Raw genomic sequence first — 18,086 nt, 5'->3', positions numbered from 1 at the left:
CAACGAAGCCTGGGTTTTAATTGAAGAAAAGGAGGGAATCGGGTTGGAGTGGGGAAGATCTTTGGGGAGGTGCTGAAGACCACAGGGATTCAGAGTTTCCCTTCTGTCACCAGGTTGTGTCTTCCACACTGCTACCACCATGAAGCTGCTTGCAATGACTGTGCTGCTTCTCACCATCTGTAGCCTTGAAGGTGGGTATAATATGGAATGAGGGGCCCCCCAAGAGAGATGCTGCTGCTACTCCTAGCCACCCATCTGTCTAGATTCTTAGGTCCAATTCTGGCAACTATAAGCTCAAAGGGAAGATTAATCTTCCTCTAAATCCCAGAAATATCATCCAAAAACCTGAAGCTGGACATAGGAGAAGGGGCTGAGAGCTAATACTGAGCATTGGCAGAAGGTGTGGCAGGAAGCCAGGACTCGGTCTCTGTGTTCCCAACTGAGAAAAATGTGTGTGTGTGTGTGTGTGTGTGTGTGTGTGTGTGTGTGTGTGTGTACACACAGGAGCCTTGGTTCGGAGACAGGCGGAGGAGGGAAATGCGCAGAGTACTTTCACTCAGTACTTTCAGAGCCTGAGCCAGTATAGCCAAGACCTGCTGGAGAGAGCAAAGGCCAGTGAGATTCCAACCCAGGCCAGGTAAGTACCAAGGAAAGGGTTCAGGAGGTGTGGAGAGGAAGATGGAAGATCTCAGGGAAGACTGAACTCAGGGGTGAGGGTTAGGAAAAATCAAGTATAAAGTCTACTACCCTATTCATTGCTGTCAAGTCTGAACTGATTCATAGCCAGCCCTCTGTTGGGCTTCTAAGGCTCAGCATAAATGACATGGGAGAAAATTGTCCATCTTTCTCCAGTATAGCCACTGGTGGAGTAGAAGTTCCAGAGAGGTGTGGCCTGGCCTTTGGGTTAGCAGCAAAGTTCCCTATAGACTCCACCACCAGAGCTCCCTTGGGCAGAAATAGAAATAGGAGAGGAAAATCCTTTTGTGAACCTCACTTAGATCCTTATTAGCCTCCTGAAAGATAGGGACTACTGCAAAGGGGCCTTGAATTTCTATCTCTAGCAATACATTCCTCTGCCTTATGGAAAGTTTTCTTCTCCTTCTGGGGCCTTTACCATGTTAGAATGGACCAGACAGTAGCACTTGGGTATTTGGATCAGTCTGCTCTGACCCTCCACCAACAAGGCAGTTCCCAGTACACAGGGCCACTCATGCTGACCTTTAGTCCCATTTATATCCAGGGATTACTTTGAGAAGACAACGGACAAGCTGAAACCCCTGGTCCAGAAGGCTAGAGAAGATATACTTAGCCTCATCAACAACTTCATGAAACACAAAGCAGAGTCTGCTGCCAAGTGAAGTGTCCAGACCTTTGCCTTTCATCCTCATCTGGCCCCTGAAATATGGCGAGGACTCCAGCTTCTTTCTCTACTGATTTCTGTTTTCTACAATAAATACTGAATCAGTCAACCTGTGAGCCTGCTGTGTTTTAGGGATGGGAGGAAGTTGGAGAAGTAGGGGAGTAGGATGGTAGGACAGAGAAAAAGCTGATTCTTAAAGAAAGGGGTCTTTGGTGTGGGGTGGTAGAAGATAGATGGTAGAAATGACATAGTGGGGATGCCTGTGATCCTTTACTCTTTTCCAAGCGAAAGAAGTCTCCCTACAAACCTGGGTCTGACTGATGTCACAGAGCACTAAAAAGTTTTGTGTTGGACACAAAACCCTGAAAGCGATGAAAGATGTGTGAACTAAATTCCTCGACCCGTGTGTGTGTGTGTGTGTGTGTGTGGTCACAAAGTGAAAACTTCCATGAGAGAAAACTATAGATGTCAAGATCATTCCTTCTGAGTTTCCCTTCTCCCTCAGTAAAAGACCTGAAAGTATTCCTCTCCTAAAAGTGCTTTCATTCCTCCATTGAAAGCCTCTCAGTTAAGCCCCTTAACATTGCAAGCCTCTTCCCTACTGATCAAAGTGTTTTTCATAAAACTGATCTGCAGTTAGTAGCCATTCATGGTCATTTACAGCCCTGACAGGTACTCAACTTGGTAGATAATGTGGTACCACAGAAATGCTGAGAGCTTGATTGAATATAAATGGAATGGAAATCAGACTGAATCAATGCTGTAAGGATCACAATTTCAAAATGTAGAGCAAAGAAAAAAGAAACTATTTTTCTATTAAAGTTTATTCCCATTTTACCTTTAAAAGAGTTGCTCTAATTTCTTCCTTATACTGACAAATCTCCTCAATTTGGTCTCAAGATTCTTACACTCACAATTACTCCTCTCTTTTTCTGTTTCCTCATATCTTCACTTTGTCCCTCTCTGCAAAAATGTCTGACAGTAAAGAGATCTTGGTCTGAATCCCACTTTATAACTTGCAAGGTGACCTTGGGCAGGTTAACTTCAAAGAACCTGAATTTCTTCACAGGATTAGCAAGATAAGCAAATAATACTACACACTGGAAAATCTATGCAGTGCAAAGGTTAGCCTAGAATCAGAAGTTGTCAGGATAAGTATAGAGACTATGCATCCATTTTGACTGGGCTGCTGGATCAGATGCAAGTATCCCACCTCCTAGCAGAACTAACAACAGGACAGGAACTGACCAGAGGGATTCCTTGACCACCTTCTCACACACTCACAGGAGCTGACCTTCTGTGTGGATTGGATTTGTTCCCCTTGGTCTCATTCATTCCATCCTTATCCGACCCTCTAAAAGTTCTCTTGCCCCGGAGTCTGCTGAAAGATCACTGCTCTCATAAAACCTTTCACTGCAAGCATTACACAACACTACTTCTACCATTCCTCCCGCACATGGGGTTTCTCAGCTCTGTTAATCCCCATGTGCACGTACACTGTGAATGGTCCTCACACTGCTCCCTGAAGGCCACTCTAATCTGGATTGGTGATTACTTGGATAGCACAGCCAGACTTCCCCACAACCCACTCTGATTTAATTTTCAGGCACAGAAGGCCAAGTTGGGTGCAGAAATAGTTTCTTAGGAACTCTAGTGGCCTAGTTATAAGGTGTGTAGCAATCCCAAAGGCCTGTGGTTCAAAATCACCAGATGCTCCATGGAAGGAGGATGGAGAGTCTCCTCCCATGTGATTTACTTTCTCTGAAAACCCACTGGAGGGTCAACTGAGTTGGTTCTGACTCGAGAGTAAACAACAACAATAACACCTTTAAAACACACACACCCAAGCTAGGGAATGCACATGATTAATGCACTCAACTGTTAACTAAAAGTTTCAAGGTCAAATCCACTCAGAGGTTCCTTGGAAGAAAGGTCTACTGAAAACCCTATGGAACACAGCTCCAGTCAGATACACATGGGTCAACATGAATCAGAATCAATTGGTTTTTAAAACCTCCAAATGTGCCTGAATACTTCCCACACTAGTGCTCAGACACTGCCAGCACCCACCCAGGGCATCTGGAGGTCAGTGGTCTTACCCCTCCCTCAGCCATAGTGAGCATTCATCTCTCATGCAAACAAAATGTCCAGAAATTCATTCACTTGTGAGCTCTTGAGGTCAGGTACTGAATCTGCTATACCCCAAACGATCTTCAGGCTGAAATAGCAGCTTTTGTATTTGTGTGTGTTATATTTTACCACAATAAATAATAATAAAAGGTATATAGTAAAAAAAATAAACCAACCTGTGTCCAGCCTAATGCTTGGCAGAGACTGAATAAATGAATGAATAAAGAGAAGCCAGTCTGCAGTGGTTTTATTGAAGGAACTCTTATGACATTGCTTAGTAGAAGTTGGGAGCAGGGAGGAAAATGGTAGGGCAAGGGGGCAAGTCTAGAATGTTAATGAATAACATTTGAGCAAAAGTCTTTGACAGGGAGGAGGATTCACTGGTAAACATTAATGAGGGGCAAGTGTCATTACATAGTGGGGTCAGGTGGTATTAACGGCAAGGGAAGGGAGCGTATGTGGATGGCAACCATGAGGACTGGCAGGAGGACTAGAGCAGAAGATATGACCGAGGGTGTCCATTCTAAATCTACTGTTGTGGCTTCTCATGCTTTAGAGTCTCGTAAGTCTCCTGATTCCGAGTGCTCAGGCCCTGGAGGTGGGGAGTCAGAAGATGATCAGGAGCCCCGCCTAGGGCTTCACCCCACCCCAGAGACTCCATCCCTTCCAGAGGTGACTCAAAATTCCACCCTTTTCTGCTGACTTCTTGGAACAGGTGGTAGAGGGAGGCAGTGTAAATACTCACTGTGTAAATGCCATCTGACTTCTGCGGAGGCAAAAAGGGCAAGGAATTAGACCTGCACATCCCTTTGGGCCTTTTAGCATCTGCTTCCCCACCTGGGAAAATATCTGGCCAAAGGTAACCAGCCTCTCTGAACTAGAGGACACACACATATATGTCCAGGGATATGAAAGCCTATTTGCCAACCTAACTATGAACACAATATACAACTCTCTCATATATTGTCACCTTACTTGATTCCTCTCTGTGGTCTGCTAAGAAGGGTGGGGTGAAGTGAGATGGGAGGTCGGGGACCGAAGCATAAACAGATCAGCACCTGACATCTACCCTCCCCGAGGTCCATAGGCCTCAAACCCTAGAGTCCCACAGGAGCTAAGTCTGAAAGACCAGTTGACACCCAGGGGTGGTTGAGTCCATACCTCATAGCTGGCTACTGCCTTTCGCATTTGGATCTGGAATGGAGGAAAGGTGATCAGTAAAGAGAAAGTTAGGAGTCCATCCTCCTTCCCTCCTAACTCCGTGAGGGAACCTTTTATTGTCACTCTCATTCCTAGAATCTAAGCTGCTGCCACCCTCCCTCTCTTGTCCATCCATTCCTTACCCGAGCCTGGCCCAGACTTACCTTGAGTCGACAGTAGAGCAGGGTGAGCACAATGCCATACAAAAACAGTATTGCATCCAGGATATAGCACAGCTGAGGCTCTCCCAGGGCCGCTGAGGGGACAGAGGGTGCCCATGGGGTCAGGGGCATTAGGGGGATCTGATGCTCAGAGGAAAGAAGTGAAAAGGCTCTAGGAGGTAGGACAGGGCCTGGAGGTGGGGTTCTCGCAGGGAAGAAACAGCATTCCTCTTCAGAGTCCTATTTCTTTGAACACACACCACTCTCCCAGCCCTCCACCCCCGGCTCTGTTGTAGGACAGGGTAAAAGGTGTGACTTGTTCTGTCCTTCCTCTTCAGTCCTCACTTTCTAAGGTTGTAGAGTTGCTCAGGCATCATTGAGCACTTCATTCCCCTCCGGGGACTCATCTGTGCTTATTGGGCTAAGACCCAAAACCTCAGCCCAAGGGGTAGAGCATGAGAGAGGCAGTGACAAATTTCAGCACAGAAACCACAGGGGTGCCTCTGCAAAGTCCTGTGACCTGTGGCTGAGGGCTGGACAGGAAGGATGTGTGCTGGGGAAGGGAGAGAAGTCAATTACTCTATTATTGGTCATCTTGTAGCCCAAGCTTTGTCACTGTGCTGTCTTCCCTCAAGACAGTTAAAATACTTAAAAACAAGGGGTTTGCTTTCCCATTATTTTATAGATACCAAAGTCTTGGGACTCAAGGATGGCGAGCGTCTGAGCCCAGCTCAAGGAAAAGATAGTAAGCTCCGTGAATTGCATGTCCCGCTACTCTGCCCTGTCACTTACTCACTCACTCTGGGCCTGAATAGGGAAGTTTCGTGTAATTTTAAAAAATCCCCCAAATCAAATAGGGTCTGCACTCCAGAGATTGCTCCAGGCCTTATCAGAAGGGCTCAGGGGTGATGTATCAGTATCAGTAGAACACTTTTTAGTTTACCACACATTTTCACACAGACTATTGCACAAATCTCAAGACTCCTGAGGGAAACATCATCACCACCATTTTATGGTGATAAAACCAAGGCTCAGGATAGCTAATAAGTAAGTCATCCAAAAGGAGCAGAGCTAGAAACTCAAATGCAGGATTTGTTTCCAAAGCATTTGCTGTTTCCTTCAAGCCTCCTATCTCTTGCTCCCTTCTACTCCCATGACAACACAATGGGAGCTAATTTAATCCATCTGTCTTCATAACTGAGTCGGCAAAGCCCCTCCCCTTTTATTCTCTTTCAATTTCTTCAGTTTCCAGAAGTCTACCCAACCTCTCTCCCCTCTGAGACCCAGCTGCTACCATCCCTCTCAAACCACAAATACATATGCTTCCAGCACAGATAAAGAAGACAGCTACTTGTGAAGGTTCTTAAATAAAACGACTAGAGACTGTAAGTCACTGGGCCTTTCCCATTTCTGCCTGTATTTCTCAGCTGATGCCAGGGTCTCTAGAGGGCATTTTGTGCTGCCCATTCTCACATCAGCATACTGACAGAATGTATGTTAACAATTGCGCTTGTTCATCTAGATCACCCTTACTCTCAAAGACCAGGACAGGCCCTTGCTTTCTTGAAGGGAGCTCTGCATTGTTTTATTAGCTACATTTGAGTCCCAGTAAAGCCCAAAAACGTCCTTCATGAAAATGCAGATTATGGGAAATGGAACATTGTGGGAAGAGATCTTCCTATCATACAACTATCACCTCTTGACAAACTGAAGCATCAAGAGTTCACAAATCCTTCAAAGAGAAAAATTATGACTGAAATGGGACAGGAAGAAGTCAAGAGCTATGAAAGATTGGGACAAGAAAGGAGGGACCTACACGCATGAACCTAATGCTCTGGGTAGGGGCTGGTTAAGACTAGTCACTGGTTCTGTGTCCTTCTTTCTCAGCCGGTGCCTCTCTCCCACTGCCACTCTTCTTCAGTCCCTTTGTCCAACACGTCCTGGACTTCTACCACACAGCTCAGTGCACTGTCCCTCACCCAACTTTCTCACCTGCTTGTTCAACCAAAAGAAGTATGAGCAAGACCACTGCTGGAAGCATCGTGTGCAGGGGGCCGGGGCCAGGGCCGGGCCGGGCCGAGCTGTGGATCGGACGTCCTAACAGCACTGCGCAGCTGTACAGGCTCAGTGAGCAGTTCCCTGACCACAGAGTTCCCCCCCTTCCTGCCACGCCTTCCCCCACGCTTTGGCCCCTTCCCCTTCCTGCCCTAAAACCGGGTGGCTCCCGGAAGGGCCAATGAGGGGAGCTGGGAGATCTGGCTGTTCAAGCCTTAGTCCTTCATTAAGGCCCCTCATCTATGGGAATAGGTGACTCTCATACTTTGAGAAAGCTGTCTACATCCGCCATCTTTCTCTCCTCCTGCTCCCTTCAGAGATATAGCTGATAAATTGCCCCTTGGGACGCCTGAATGCCTGAGACACCCCCCCCCCCAATATATCCCCTTCCCTTCCATCTGGAATTTTATCTCTGTCTTGATTTGAGCACTCTGTCAATCTGTATAAATAAACAGAGGGCCTAGATGTAAAGAGGCAGACGGGGAAAGAGGAAGAAAGGGGGAAATGGGGAACAGAGAAGTGGAAAGAAAGCAGACAAGTCAGAGAAGGGGGTGGGGATAAGCAGGAAAAACTGGTGAGAACTAAACCAAATAGAGAAATGAAGGGTTAGCAGACACTCAAATTTCTCATCAAAGAAAAGGACAGTAAAATTCTATGCCATACCAGAAGGTTGGGTGTAGGGGCCGCAAAGCGGCTAATTTATTATACTTTTTCCTTTTCTAGTACAAACATAGAAAGCTTGAAAGTTGTATACATATACATACACTCCCATTTCCAATGATGACAAACATTGCTGAGGAAGCTGGCAGGAGAGGGAAATAAAACATTGTTTCCCTGCTCACCGATCCACTTCTCCAAACACAATATCTTGGGTACCTAGGAGGTCAGGGGACAGAGAAAAGTTGGTCAAGATTCAGAACCCATCCCTTTGTCTAAAAGATTGTGTCCATGCCCCTAGTCTTTGCTGAACAGGGAATTCTCTCTTTCTGTCCCCCATCCTCCTGTACAGAACATCTTTCCTTCACAAAGGGCCTTGTACCTATGATGGCAACAACATCCGCCAACATGTGTCCCTTAGACATCTTATCCAGGCCAGCCTAGAGAGAATGAGATAGCAATGGTGTTAGGGCAAGATTTGCAGGGTAGAGACAGATTTGACCTGTTTACTTTATAAGGTCAGTAAATTACAACATTCATTTATTGGCATTAGAATCAGAAGGACTGTTTCCTACCAGGTGGGCAAAACCAGGAGCTTTGATCTTGCACCGATAAGGGCGGCTGCTGCCATCAGATACCAGGTACACTCCAAACTCACCCTGTCCGAGGAAGAAGATTGGATGCCTCCATTAACACTTAGAACATTTTTCTGTCAACAAAACTGTTCTACTCAGCCTCATCGCAAGCAAGCACTTATTTGATATACTGGCTCATCTTTCTCCTGCAAGTCTGAACTGATGATATTATGAATAGGAATCCATTTAACCACTATGCCATGATGGCTCTGAGTCACAAGCTTATTTGAATACCCAGTTTCAGTCATTCACTCTACAGACTGTCTTTTCCTTTTCAGTCTCACCTTAGGAGCCTCAATAGCAGTGTATGTAGCCCCTGGAGGAACCTGGTAGCCCTCAGTGTAAAGCTTGAAGTGATGAATCAATGACTCCATGGAAGTCTGAAGAAGGGAAAAGGGAGCATTAATAAATTAGATATAAACTCTATCTCCTAAACCTTTCTATAGCAAAGAAAATAATTTTCACCCTCTGGAAGTCTAAAACCCCACACACAAGTTAGTGAGAAGAACAAGAGTGCTAAGGGGATTAAAAATCTTGTGGTTAATTCTTATAGAAAGGCAAAGTCTAATCCCAAGGTAATCCTCCCTGGCTACTGATCCTACTTTCTCTGTCCCCACAACCAACCTTCATCTCTGCTCGCTTAGGGGGAGACACTTTGGCGTCATCAACTTTGATCTCCCCAGGAGGCATCTTGTTGAGACACTGTATGATGATTCGAAGGGACTGGCGCATCTCTTCCACCCGACACAGGTACCTGAAGCAGACAAGACAGACTCAGAACAAGAGGTGGTCAGAGAATCAGATATGGGATAGGGAATGGAGTCCTTTGACCAATCTGAAAAAGATTTAGACAAACTTTTCTCACTCATTTTTCTTTAGTACAACATCTCCTCTTCAGATGCACACCTATTATGACTTATCCTACTTAGGTCCTGCAATCTTCTGATTCTACCGTTTAGTCTTTTCCCCAAATCTTTTTATTTTCTCAGATCATGCCCTTTAACTTTTCCCTCCTGAATACTCTCCTAAACAAACAAATGGGAATAATGTAAGGATAAAATAAAAGTGTTACATATGTGAAAGTGCCCTGAAAAGCAACCCAGGTTAGGATAGATAGATAGATAGATAGATAGATAGATAGATAGATAGATAGATTAGATAGATAGATAGATAGATAGATAGATAGATAGATAGATAGATAATACTCCTATGAGTATTATCTCAATGCCCTCAAGTCAATACTACTCCCAGAGATCCTTCACTGGGTTTCTGGGACTATAGATCTTAATTGGAGAAGATTGCTCATCTGTCTCCTAGAAAGATTTGAACTGCTAGCCCTTCAGTAAGCAGCACAGCACACTAGGCATTATATACCACCAGAGCTCCTTCCATAGGTAATAGCAGGCAGAATAAAGGAGAAAATGAGTAAAGAGAAGCTGGATGGGGAAACTCGCTCGAAAATAAGCAAGGATATCATTTGGGCCTTACCTATCATAGCAGTCCCCTCGAGAGCCAATGGGAACATCAAACTCCACCTGGTCATAAACATCATAGGGCTGCGTCTTCCGCAGGTCCCACTGGATGCCTGAGCCCCGGAGCATCACCCCGCTGTAGAGAATACAGTAGGAGTGAGAACCACATTCTACAAAGCAACAGAGGAGACACACTTTCCTCTGGAGTTTCCCGTTCTTCCTCCCTGAAATTCAGGATGAAAACTCAGACCACCAGGACGGTGCCACACATTCCTGAAGCCAAAATAGGAAGCTGGAACTTTCCCGTCCCTCCCTTGAACTATAATATCAACCCTAATAAGGTGGTTTAGGGCTGGTCACACCAGGCTGTAAGTAGGAACCAGGAGGGAAATCTTAGTCCGCACACCTGAAACCATAGTTAAGTGCATCCTCCGCTGTTACAACACCAATGTCGACTGTCCGATTTTTCCAGATTCTATTATTGGTCAGCATCTGTTGGCGAAGAAAACAAGTCGTTAAATACTTTTCCATACCAGAATACTTCCATATTTCTTTCTATATCAGTAAGGCAGGGACTTAAAAAAAGAAGAAAAAAAATTTTTCCCTCCAATCTTACCTCTTCTACCTCATCAATCCGGAGAGAAAAGTTCTTAGCAAACTCATAGATGTCATCCATAAGCCCTAGGGGGAGGTCCTAAAAGCCAATTGGAGGGTGACAGTGAGTACAGCAGAGATGCCACTCAGGAGTCTTCTCTCCAGAGCTACAGGAGGATGCAGGCAGGAAGTCAGCCTTCGAGATTCCACCAACCAATGCTGCCCTCCAGTGGCCACAGAGAACCCAGGGCTGGACTAAAAATTGAGGGGAGAGGTGGGGAGCCTGCTCACCTGGTGCACTCCTCCTGGCCGGACGTAAGCAGCATGCATTCGGGCTCCCGATACTCGCTCATAGAACTCAAACATCTTGATAGGACACACTGGGAATTAGTGACAAAGTCCTAGACCTCTAAGTCCAACAACACTGTAGTCTACTCACCACCCTCTTCCTTTTTCCCTTCTCGTGCCCAACTGACACCTCCTAACAGAGTTCCTAAGACTGTATAACTTAGGTTATACTCTACTTCTCCCCACAAATGCCCTCCTCATGTTCTCTCTTTCAATCTCTTGTCCTTCTCAGATGTTCTCTATTTCCTGTACTTCTTTCGCTATTTATATCCATTCCTTTCTCTCATACCTTCTCCCTTTCTTCAAACATCCAGAAGAAGGGGGTCATGGCCCCAATGTCCAGGGCATGCGTGGTCACAGCCATGATGTGATTCAAAAGCCGTGTGATTTCCCCAAACAGCACTGAAGAGAGGGGGAGATAAGGTGAAAAGAAGGCACAGGGGCTGAGAGAGAAGCCCTGGGCAAAGCCTGGGGTCTGAACACTACAGGTCTGGATACTACACTTGGATTCAATGTTGCCAAAGTAGGGTTGGCATTGTGCTGTGTTCACTATGAGCCGGATGCAGGAAGAAGGGTACAGGACATACCTCGGATCCACTGTGCCCGAGGAGGAGGCTGGATGTTGAGCAACTTCTCCACAGCCAGTGAATAGGCCTGTTCATTACACATCATGGAGACATAGTCTAAACGATCAAAATATGGCAGGGCCTGGGAAGAGGGAAGAACCTGAGTCACACTTAATAGACTTCGCATGTCCCAGCCTCACTATAAGTGACCATCAGGGGCCAGTGCCGTATAAGCCTTGTCAACCTCAGAAACTGTAGCAAAACAGAACATCCTCAAACCCAGGACCATGTTGGTTAGTGTTTAATAATCACCTTCCCAAAAAGGAGGAAAACCCCTGATTTGTCATGTTTGCCAATTCCCATGGTGAAAATACTCCTCTAATAGCCAGTATGAATCCTCCAAAATTACATAACTGAATGTTGGAAAGAGATGTGCAGTAGCACACTGTTACACGGCATTTTCATCAAAAAGATGAAAGAATTAAAAATCATTACATTTTAAATATTTCATAAATGGGAGTAGTGTGTTGAGAGACAGTGAGGTTGGCACAGGATAGAGCAGGGTTTAGGGCTCTTGTACATAGGGTCACTATAAGTTGCAAGCGACTCAATGACACATATCAACAAACAACAACTTTTATTTTTAATGTAACACACTGAACATAAGTTTATATAATCTAAGTTTTAATAATGCCTACAAACTTTCACTCAAATCACAAGTTAAAGGAAAAATATTTTTTTAATAATGGCTGCGTTTAACAACCCTGTCACAAAATTCCCGAAAATGTAACAGTTGGCTCTTCCAAGTTACTCTGAGCTGGCTCCAGCACACAACTGCCAATAATCCTCTGACCCAAGTGATTTCTCAGCCAAAAAGAAGGACTGGAGACTTGCAAATCTCCTCCTTTTCTTTTTTGACACGGATATAATGAAGGACAAAGGGAATCAGTCTTAGAAATATTAGAGTGACAAACTTAGGAAAGATAGAGCACAGAGAAGGATGGGATTTGTTGCTGGTAGGAGTGAGTAGGAATGACTGGTTATTCTCCTAAAATGCCAAAACAAAAAACCCAACAAAAATTCCCAAACCATTAAGTCCTAGCCCTGCTAAACCAGCTTTGGCTTCCAGGAAGAAGGTGGAACCAAGATGCTCCTCTCTGGGACAGCCTGTTCTCATCTTGACGTCACTGTGACGTGAGACAATGCTACAAGGGCTTAACTCCGTGGACTCTGGGACCAGGAACCATCACTGCCTAGACTCTGAAGAGGAATCACAGTCGAGTCACTGTGAACAATCCCTACTCTAATGACTCAATGACTGAATCTTGACCTGATCACCCTCCATCTTAGGAGGACTGCTTTTAAAAAAGACAGACATGCAGATTCCTATCCAGACCCAGCTCCCTCAAAGCCGACCCAGAGCATTTAGGTCACAGAGTTCTCTTAAAATAAAAAAAACTCAGTCACGAACTCCTTCCTGGTTACTCTGACTCACTAAGTGTTTCAAAAACAAACTCTGACAGTTAGAAGATACAAGAATCATCTGTTAGTCCTAGAGAAATGACGTCTCTCTGCTCCTTCTCTTTCTCCAGAGACATGAGATTTGACGCACTACTTGTATAAGGAGGAAACTGAGGCAGCAGAGTGAGGATAAAGGAGCCAGCCAAACGTCAGTCAGAGAAAATGTGGGAATGTAGCGCCAGCTGCAAAGCATCACTTGTCGGTAAAACAAATCCAGATGACTCAAGGGTCCTCTGTCATCCATCCCTTATCATCCTCCCAACAAAATCTGTCTCAAGGGCCTCAACAGGTTGCTCCACTTCAATATCCCCCTTTTCTGAGATTCTGGGAACAGTAAGCTAGCAAAGTCTCAGGCAAAACATCCCTGTTCACCCCTCACCCTCACCTGCAGATAGGTCTTATATTCAATGAGCTTCTCAGTGCCCCGGTGTAGCAGTCCGATGTGAGGGTCACACTTCCGCACCATCTCTCCACTCAATTCCATCACTAGCCGCAGGACTCCATGGGCTGCTGGGTGCTGGGGCCCGAAGTTCAGGGTCAGGTTCGACACCATCGTGTCCTTAGGAGGATCCACATCTGAGAGATTGGAAATGGTTGGAAGCTAAATAGTATTTCTCTTGGGACTCCCCCAAGATACATAAAGAACTAACCTCTCTTTATATAGTATCCATTTGCTAAGTCATTATCTTATTCTATTTTTACCATCAATAAAATAAGCCTAGAAAGGAATCATTAAATGGGACTAAAGAAAGAGAAACATAAGTTTTCTGTTGAGAAGGCCCATAAATCTCAATCTTTCAATTTCTCCTACAATACTTGTTATATAACAGTAACTGGTGACATTTCTTATGAGCAAAGCACTGTTTTTAATTAATTCGCACAAGAATCTAGAGCAGCAAAAAAGCCTTGCCACCATAGACTCAATTCCAACTCATAGCAACCCTAGAGGACAAATACAGAATTGTTCTGAGGGTGAAATCTTTCAGAGTCAAACCACCATTTTTTTCTCCACAGAGAAAGCGGTTGTTGTGTTTGAACTGCTGATCTTTCAGTTAGCATTTAAAGGCTTCACTACTGCACCACCACAGTGCCTTATGTAGACAGCTGTTGCGTTCCCATCTAGCTGGAACCAATTCAGTAGCTGACCCTTCAGTAGCATTTCAGAGGTAGTAAATCTCATTTTTCTTCCCTGGAGCAGCTGGTAGATTCGAACAGCATAGCTTTGCATTGGCAGTGCAGTTCCTTTCCACAAAGTCACTACAACATTGACTGCTGAAAGTGAGGAGGACTTGAAGCACTTGCTGCAGAAGGTTAAACACTGAAGACTTCAATATGGATTACATTTCAGTATCAAGAGAACAAAAATCTGCATTCTGCCACGATAGCCATACAAGTACAGGAGCCATGGCTGTGCACTGCCCCTTACCCCTGGGCTATAGACCTCAACAAGGGCCGCAAAGTAACCAAGACTATAAGCAGGCCGAGGCACAGCCACCACCGTGGACACCTCACCAAGCACACCGAGTTTGTGCAGAACATGATCCAGGAGATGCAAGGTTTCATTTCCTATGCATGTTCTGTGTCACAGAGCTGCTCAAGGTCTCCAAAAACAAGCGGGCCCTCAAGTTCATCAAGAAAAGGGTGAGGACACACATCTGCACCGAGAGGAAGTGAGAAGAACTCAGTAATGACTTGGCCACCATGATGAAGGCAGCTGCCAAGGTCTGAGCATGTCCCACTGTCCCCCAAAGCTCTCACTCATCTGACTTTATAAAATGTAATAAACAAACAAACAAATAAACAAAAGTCTTCACTGCTGGACCAACAGGCAACATCATGATAAATGGGGAAAGGATTGAAAACAGTTAACAACTTCATCTTACTTGGATCCACAATCAATAAATTTGGTACCAGCAATCAAGAGATCAAGAGATGTATTGTTAAAGAGAAAAAAAAAAGAGAGAGAGAGAGATGTATTGTGTTGGGAAAAGTCTGTAGTCAGGGACATCCAAATTATTGAGGAGTAATGATGTCAGACTGAGGACTAAGGTGTACCTGATTCAGGCCATGACCTTTTTCAATCACATGCTATGCATCTGAGAGCTGGACAATGACTAAGGATGACAGAAGAATTGATGCCTTTGAAATGTGGTGCTGAAGAAAAGCAATGAATATCCCTCAAAAAAGAACAGATATGTCTTGAAGAAAGAGTGTTCCTTGGAGGCAAAGATGATGAAGCTTCTTCTGACATAATCCAGGCATGTTGTTAAAAGAGGTTATTCCTTAGAGAGGGACATGATGCTTGAGAAGGTGGAGAAGTGGCAAAAGAGAGGAGGACCCTTGACTGTGGATTCCCCAGCATAGCCATAACTGAGCCGCAGCTTAGATCAGAGTCCAGACAGGACTGAGCACTCTCTACAAACACAGAATACCGACCAGTCCCCCGGAGGAGAAACTGGATGCCCTCTGCAAACAGAGAATTCCACCCAGCCTCCCACTGTAGGGAATGCTGTGTCTGAACTTTGGTCTTAGTTTAAACATTAAGCTTACCCATTGTTATGTTGGCAACACTTAAGTATAAGGAAAATATAGTCTCTGGAGATTGGATTTTTTAGGAGGATTGACTTAAACTAAATAAAAACCATAGGGAGACTGAGAAAGGGGCCTTTTCCAGAGCTAACCTGTGAGAGGACCTCTGCCTCAGCTTTCCCTCTTTTTCAGAATTCATTTCCTTGTGTCCCTGCTTCCTTTCTGCATCTGGTTTGCAACATCTGACGAGGTGGGTTGACCAGTTGAGTGCAGCCATGGCATTGAGTGTGTCAGAAATTATAAGGATGGCATATAATAGAACAGTGTTCAGGTCAGTTGTTCATATAAGTCCATACAAGTCATACTCAACTTGATGGCACTTCGCAACAACAAGCCACCAGAGGTACTATTGTTTTCCCATTTTATTGGAGATACTGAGATCTGAGAGGCTAAACGAGTTGCCCAAGATCATAGCTAGTGACAGAGGCAGGATTTGACTTAGCTATTCAACTCCAGGCCTATTCTCCTAAAGACTATGGATCTGTTGTTGTTAGGTGTCGTTAAGGTCAAGTCAGTTTCAAATCATAGTAACTCATGTACAACAGAATGAAACCCTGCTATCTTTCAAAGTATACAATGAACAAACAATTAATCAGGAAATGTATACTTAATGCTTACTACTAACAACAGCTTCTACCTTCATAATGCTTACAATCTAATTTGGGAAAAAGTAGAAGTGAAAAGCACAAGCCAAATCTGTAAATTATGAAATATCAAGTAAGTCTTTAAAGGAAGAGAAAATACTGTAAGGACTTCGTAGAGGTTGGATAGGAGCTGGTTCTTAGGAATAGAGAATGATTCAGACAAGAGGGAAGAAAAGGTATTTTAAGCTGTGAAATCAGCACACAACATTATCTTAAAAGTAAGTGAGTGAATGTGGAATGCATACTAGGGCACCCCAAAAGACAGAAGAGCAGTGTTTGGAGATAGGAAAAAGTAATGGTAATAAGTTGATATTTATAAAAAAATAAGCATGTGCCACTAAATGGTTTATACTTCATCACACTTAATACATATAATAATAATAATGCTATGAAGTAGGTACTTTATTCACTGTTAAATGACTTTCAAATGAGATTTGAAACCAAAGCCCCATCTTCTCAACCAAAATCCTTCACATTGAGTTTTAAGAGTCAGACAGATCTGAGTTCAAAACTGCCTGTGTGTCACTGGTCAACTTTTAAAGTCCTTGCAACCACAGGGGAGCTCTGATGGCCTAGTGGCAAGAAGCTGCACTGCAATCCCAGAGATATGTGGTTCGAATCTACCAGATGCCCTGTCGGAGGAGGGGCAATCTCCTCCTGTACCAGTCAGATCCGATTTGATGGTACACACACAAAATAATAAAAAAAAATTTAAAAATAAATAAATAAAGTCCTTGCAACCACGTTGTTGTTACTGTTGCTGCCACTGACCTGACTGACTCCTGGTGGCCACACGTGTGCAAAGCAGACCGTTCAGAAGCACATCCCTAGGCCTGCCTTCGAAGGTGCCTCTAGATGGGTAAGAGATACCAACCTTTCAACTAGTAGCTAGTAGTTTGTGTCTCCCAGGGACTATTCTTTGCACCATAATTTCCTTAAAATTAGAACAGTCAAACCATTTTTCACTGAGTTGTAACAGAGAGTAAGAGAAATAGATAGGCGCATAATACTCAGTACACAGTAAACATTAAGTAAGCACTAGGGAAGGACAGACATCATGCTTGGTGTAAGTGGAACAAAACAAAAAGCCTCATCAACATGGTCTGGCACAAATGCTGCAACAATGGGCTCAAACATACCGACAAAGACGGCGCAGGGCTACAAAGTATTTTGTTCTTTTGTATGTATGGTCACTATAAACACCTATTGAAAAGTAATCAGAAATAACTGAAGGTTTTTGAGCAAAAGAATGACTGACATGGTAATATGCTATTTAAGGAAGATGAAGACAATGATACAGTATAGGATAGTTAAAGAGGAAATGGATCTGTGGCAAGAAATCAGCAAAGAAAGAAGCTCCTAAAATAGTCAAGGCACATGGATATCAGCCTGCTGTGTGGACACTGCCCCACCACCCCTGCGCCAGGAGCACCAATATCACAGGGGAGTGGAGAAGGAAATGGGAGGATAGAAGTGGTAGGAGGCCTGAGCCATCAAATCAGAGCTAGCTGGGGGCAGGGGATGCAAAAGGGGTAAGGAGAGAGAAATGAGTTGGACGCTGGCAGGGTGGGGTGAGGGTCAGAGCACAATATATTCACAGAAGGTGTGGACCCCTGGGACCAGCACATAATCTGTTACCTGCAAACTCTCATCAGCTTTTCTGGGTAAAATGCCTGTCTGTCGAACACTGCTCTAAAGCCAAACACCCAAATTAAGACAGACTAGGGAGAAGGATTGGCCATCCACTTCTGAAATAACAGACCATCAAAAAACCCTGTGTACAACAGATCAGATATGGTACCTGAGGCTGAGCCTTCATATTGGGAATCACAAAAGAAAAGGAACTGTTGCAAACAGACCCTAGTGATTTGAAAGTTGAGTGTGAGAAGTATGAATGTAGGAAAATTGGAGCTTGTTAATAATGGAAGAAAAGGAACACATTAATATTGACATACTTGGCATTGATGAAATGAAATGGATTGGCATGGGACATTTTAATTGGATCTACTATGCTGGAAGTATTAAAAGAAGATGGAAGGAGTATACTGAGTCACTGTATTGAAAGGAATTGGAAGACACAGAAGAATTTCATGAAACAACATATGAGCAAGAGCCTATGGTGATGAAAGAAGTAGTTCAGGCTGCTTTGAAGGA

The 18,086-nt window shown here is 44.3% G+C and overlaps 3 protein-coding genes across 3 annotated transcripts in view; 1 reads left to right on the top strand and 2 right to left on the bottom strand.

The window, feature by feature from the left end:
• Nucleotides 1–139: 139 nt before the first annotated feature.
• On the top strand, nucleotides 140–1,358 carry APOA2 (apolipoprotein A-II). Its single transcript, XM_006895551.1, has 3 exons — nucleotides 140–191; nucleotides 505–637; nucleotides 1,241–1,358. The coding sequence occupies exons 1-3, from the start codon at nucleotides 140–142 to the stop codon at nucleotides 1,356–1,358; spliced, it is 303 nt and encodes a 100-aa protein (XP_006895613.1).
• A 2,661-nt stretch (nucleotides 1,359–4,019) lies between these two features.
• FCER1G (Fc fragment of IgE, high affinity I, receptor for; gamma polypeptide) lies at nucleotides 4,020–6,892 on the bottom strand. The gene is made up of 5 exons (XM_006895550.1): nucleotides 6,844–6,892; nucleotides 4,855–4,946; nucleotides 4,652–4,684; nucleotides 4,236–4,256; nucleotides 4,020–4,082 (listed from the first exon to the last, which is right to left on the bottom strand). Exons 1-5 carry the CDS (start codon nucleotides 6,890–6,892, stop codon nucleotides 4,020–4,022), a joined length of 258 nt encoding a protein of 85 aa, XP_006895612.1.
• An 852-nt stretch (nucleotides 6,893–7,744) lies between these two features.
• NDUFS2 (NADH dehydrogenase (ubiquinone) Fe-S protein 2, 49kDa (NADH-coenzyme Q reductase)) overlaps nucleotides 7,745–18,086 on the bottom strand; it is a 17,094-nt gene continuing 6,752 nt past the window's right edge. The window contains exons 3-14 of the mRNA XM_006895490.1: nucleotides 13,085–13,275; nucleotides 11,200–11,320; nucleotides 10,902–11,014; nucleotides 10,556–10,630; nucleotides 10,287–10,364; nucleotides 10,077–10,162; nucleotides 9,687–9,806; nucleotides 8,823–8,952; nucleotides 8,483–8,578; nucleotides 8,139–8,222; nucleotides 7,946–8,003; nucleotides 7,745–7,782 (exon numbers count right to left, since the gene is read on the bottom strand). Of these exons, the coding sequence (XP_006895552.1) occupies nucleotides 7,745–7,782; nucleotides 7,946–8,003; nucleotides 8,139–8,222; nucleotides 8,483–8,578; nucleotides 8,823–8,952; nucleotides 9,687–9,806; nucleotides 10,077–10,162; nucleotides 10,287–10,364; nucleotides 10,556–10,630; nucleotides 10,902–11,014; nucleotides 11,200–11,320; nucleotides 13,085–13,275 (1,190 nt within the window). The remainder of the gene's footprint in view (nucleotides 7,783–7,945; nucleotides 8,004–8,138; nucleotides 8,223–8,482; nucleotides 8,579–8,822; nucleotides 8,953–9,686; nucleotides 9,807–10,076; nucleotides 10,163–10,286; nucleotides 10,365–10,555; nucleotides 10,631–10,901; nucleotides 11,015–11,199; nucleotides 11,321–13,084; nucleotides 13,276–18,086) is intronic.

Source organism: Elephantulus edwardii, unplaced genomic scaffold, assembly GCF_000299155.1.
Source record: "Elephantulus edwardii isolate Elephantulus edwardi_28Jun2011 unplaced genomic scaffold, EleEdw1.0 scaffold00168, whole genome shotgun sequence".
NCBI lineage: Eukaryota > Metazoa > Chordata > Mammalia > Macroscelidea > Macroscelididae > Elephantulus > Elephantulus edwardii.
This window is presented reverse-complemented; position numbering and strand designations above follow the sequence as displayed.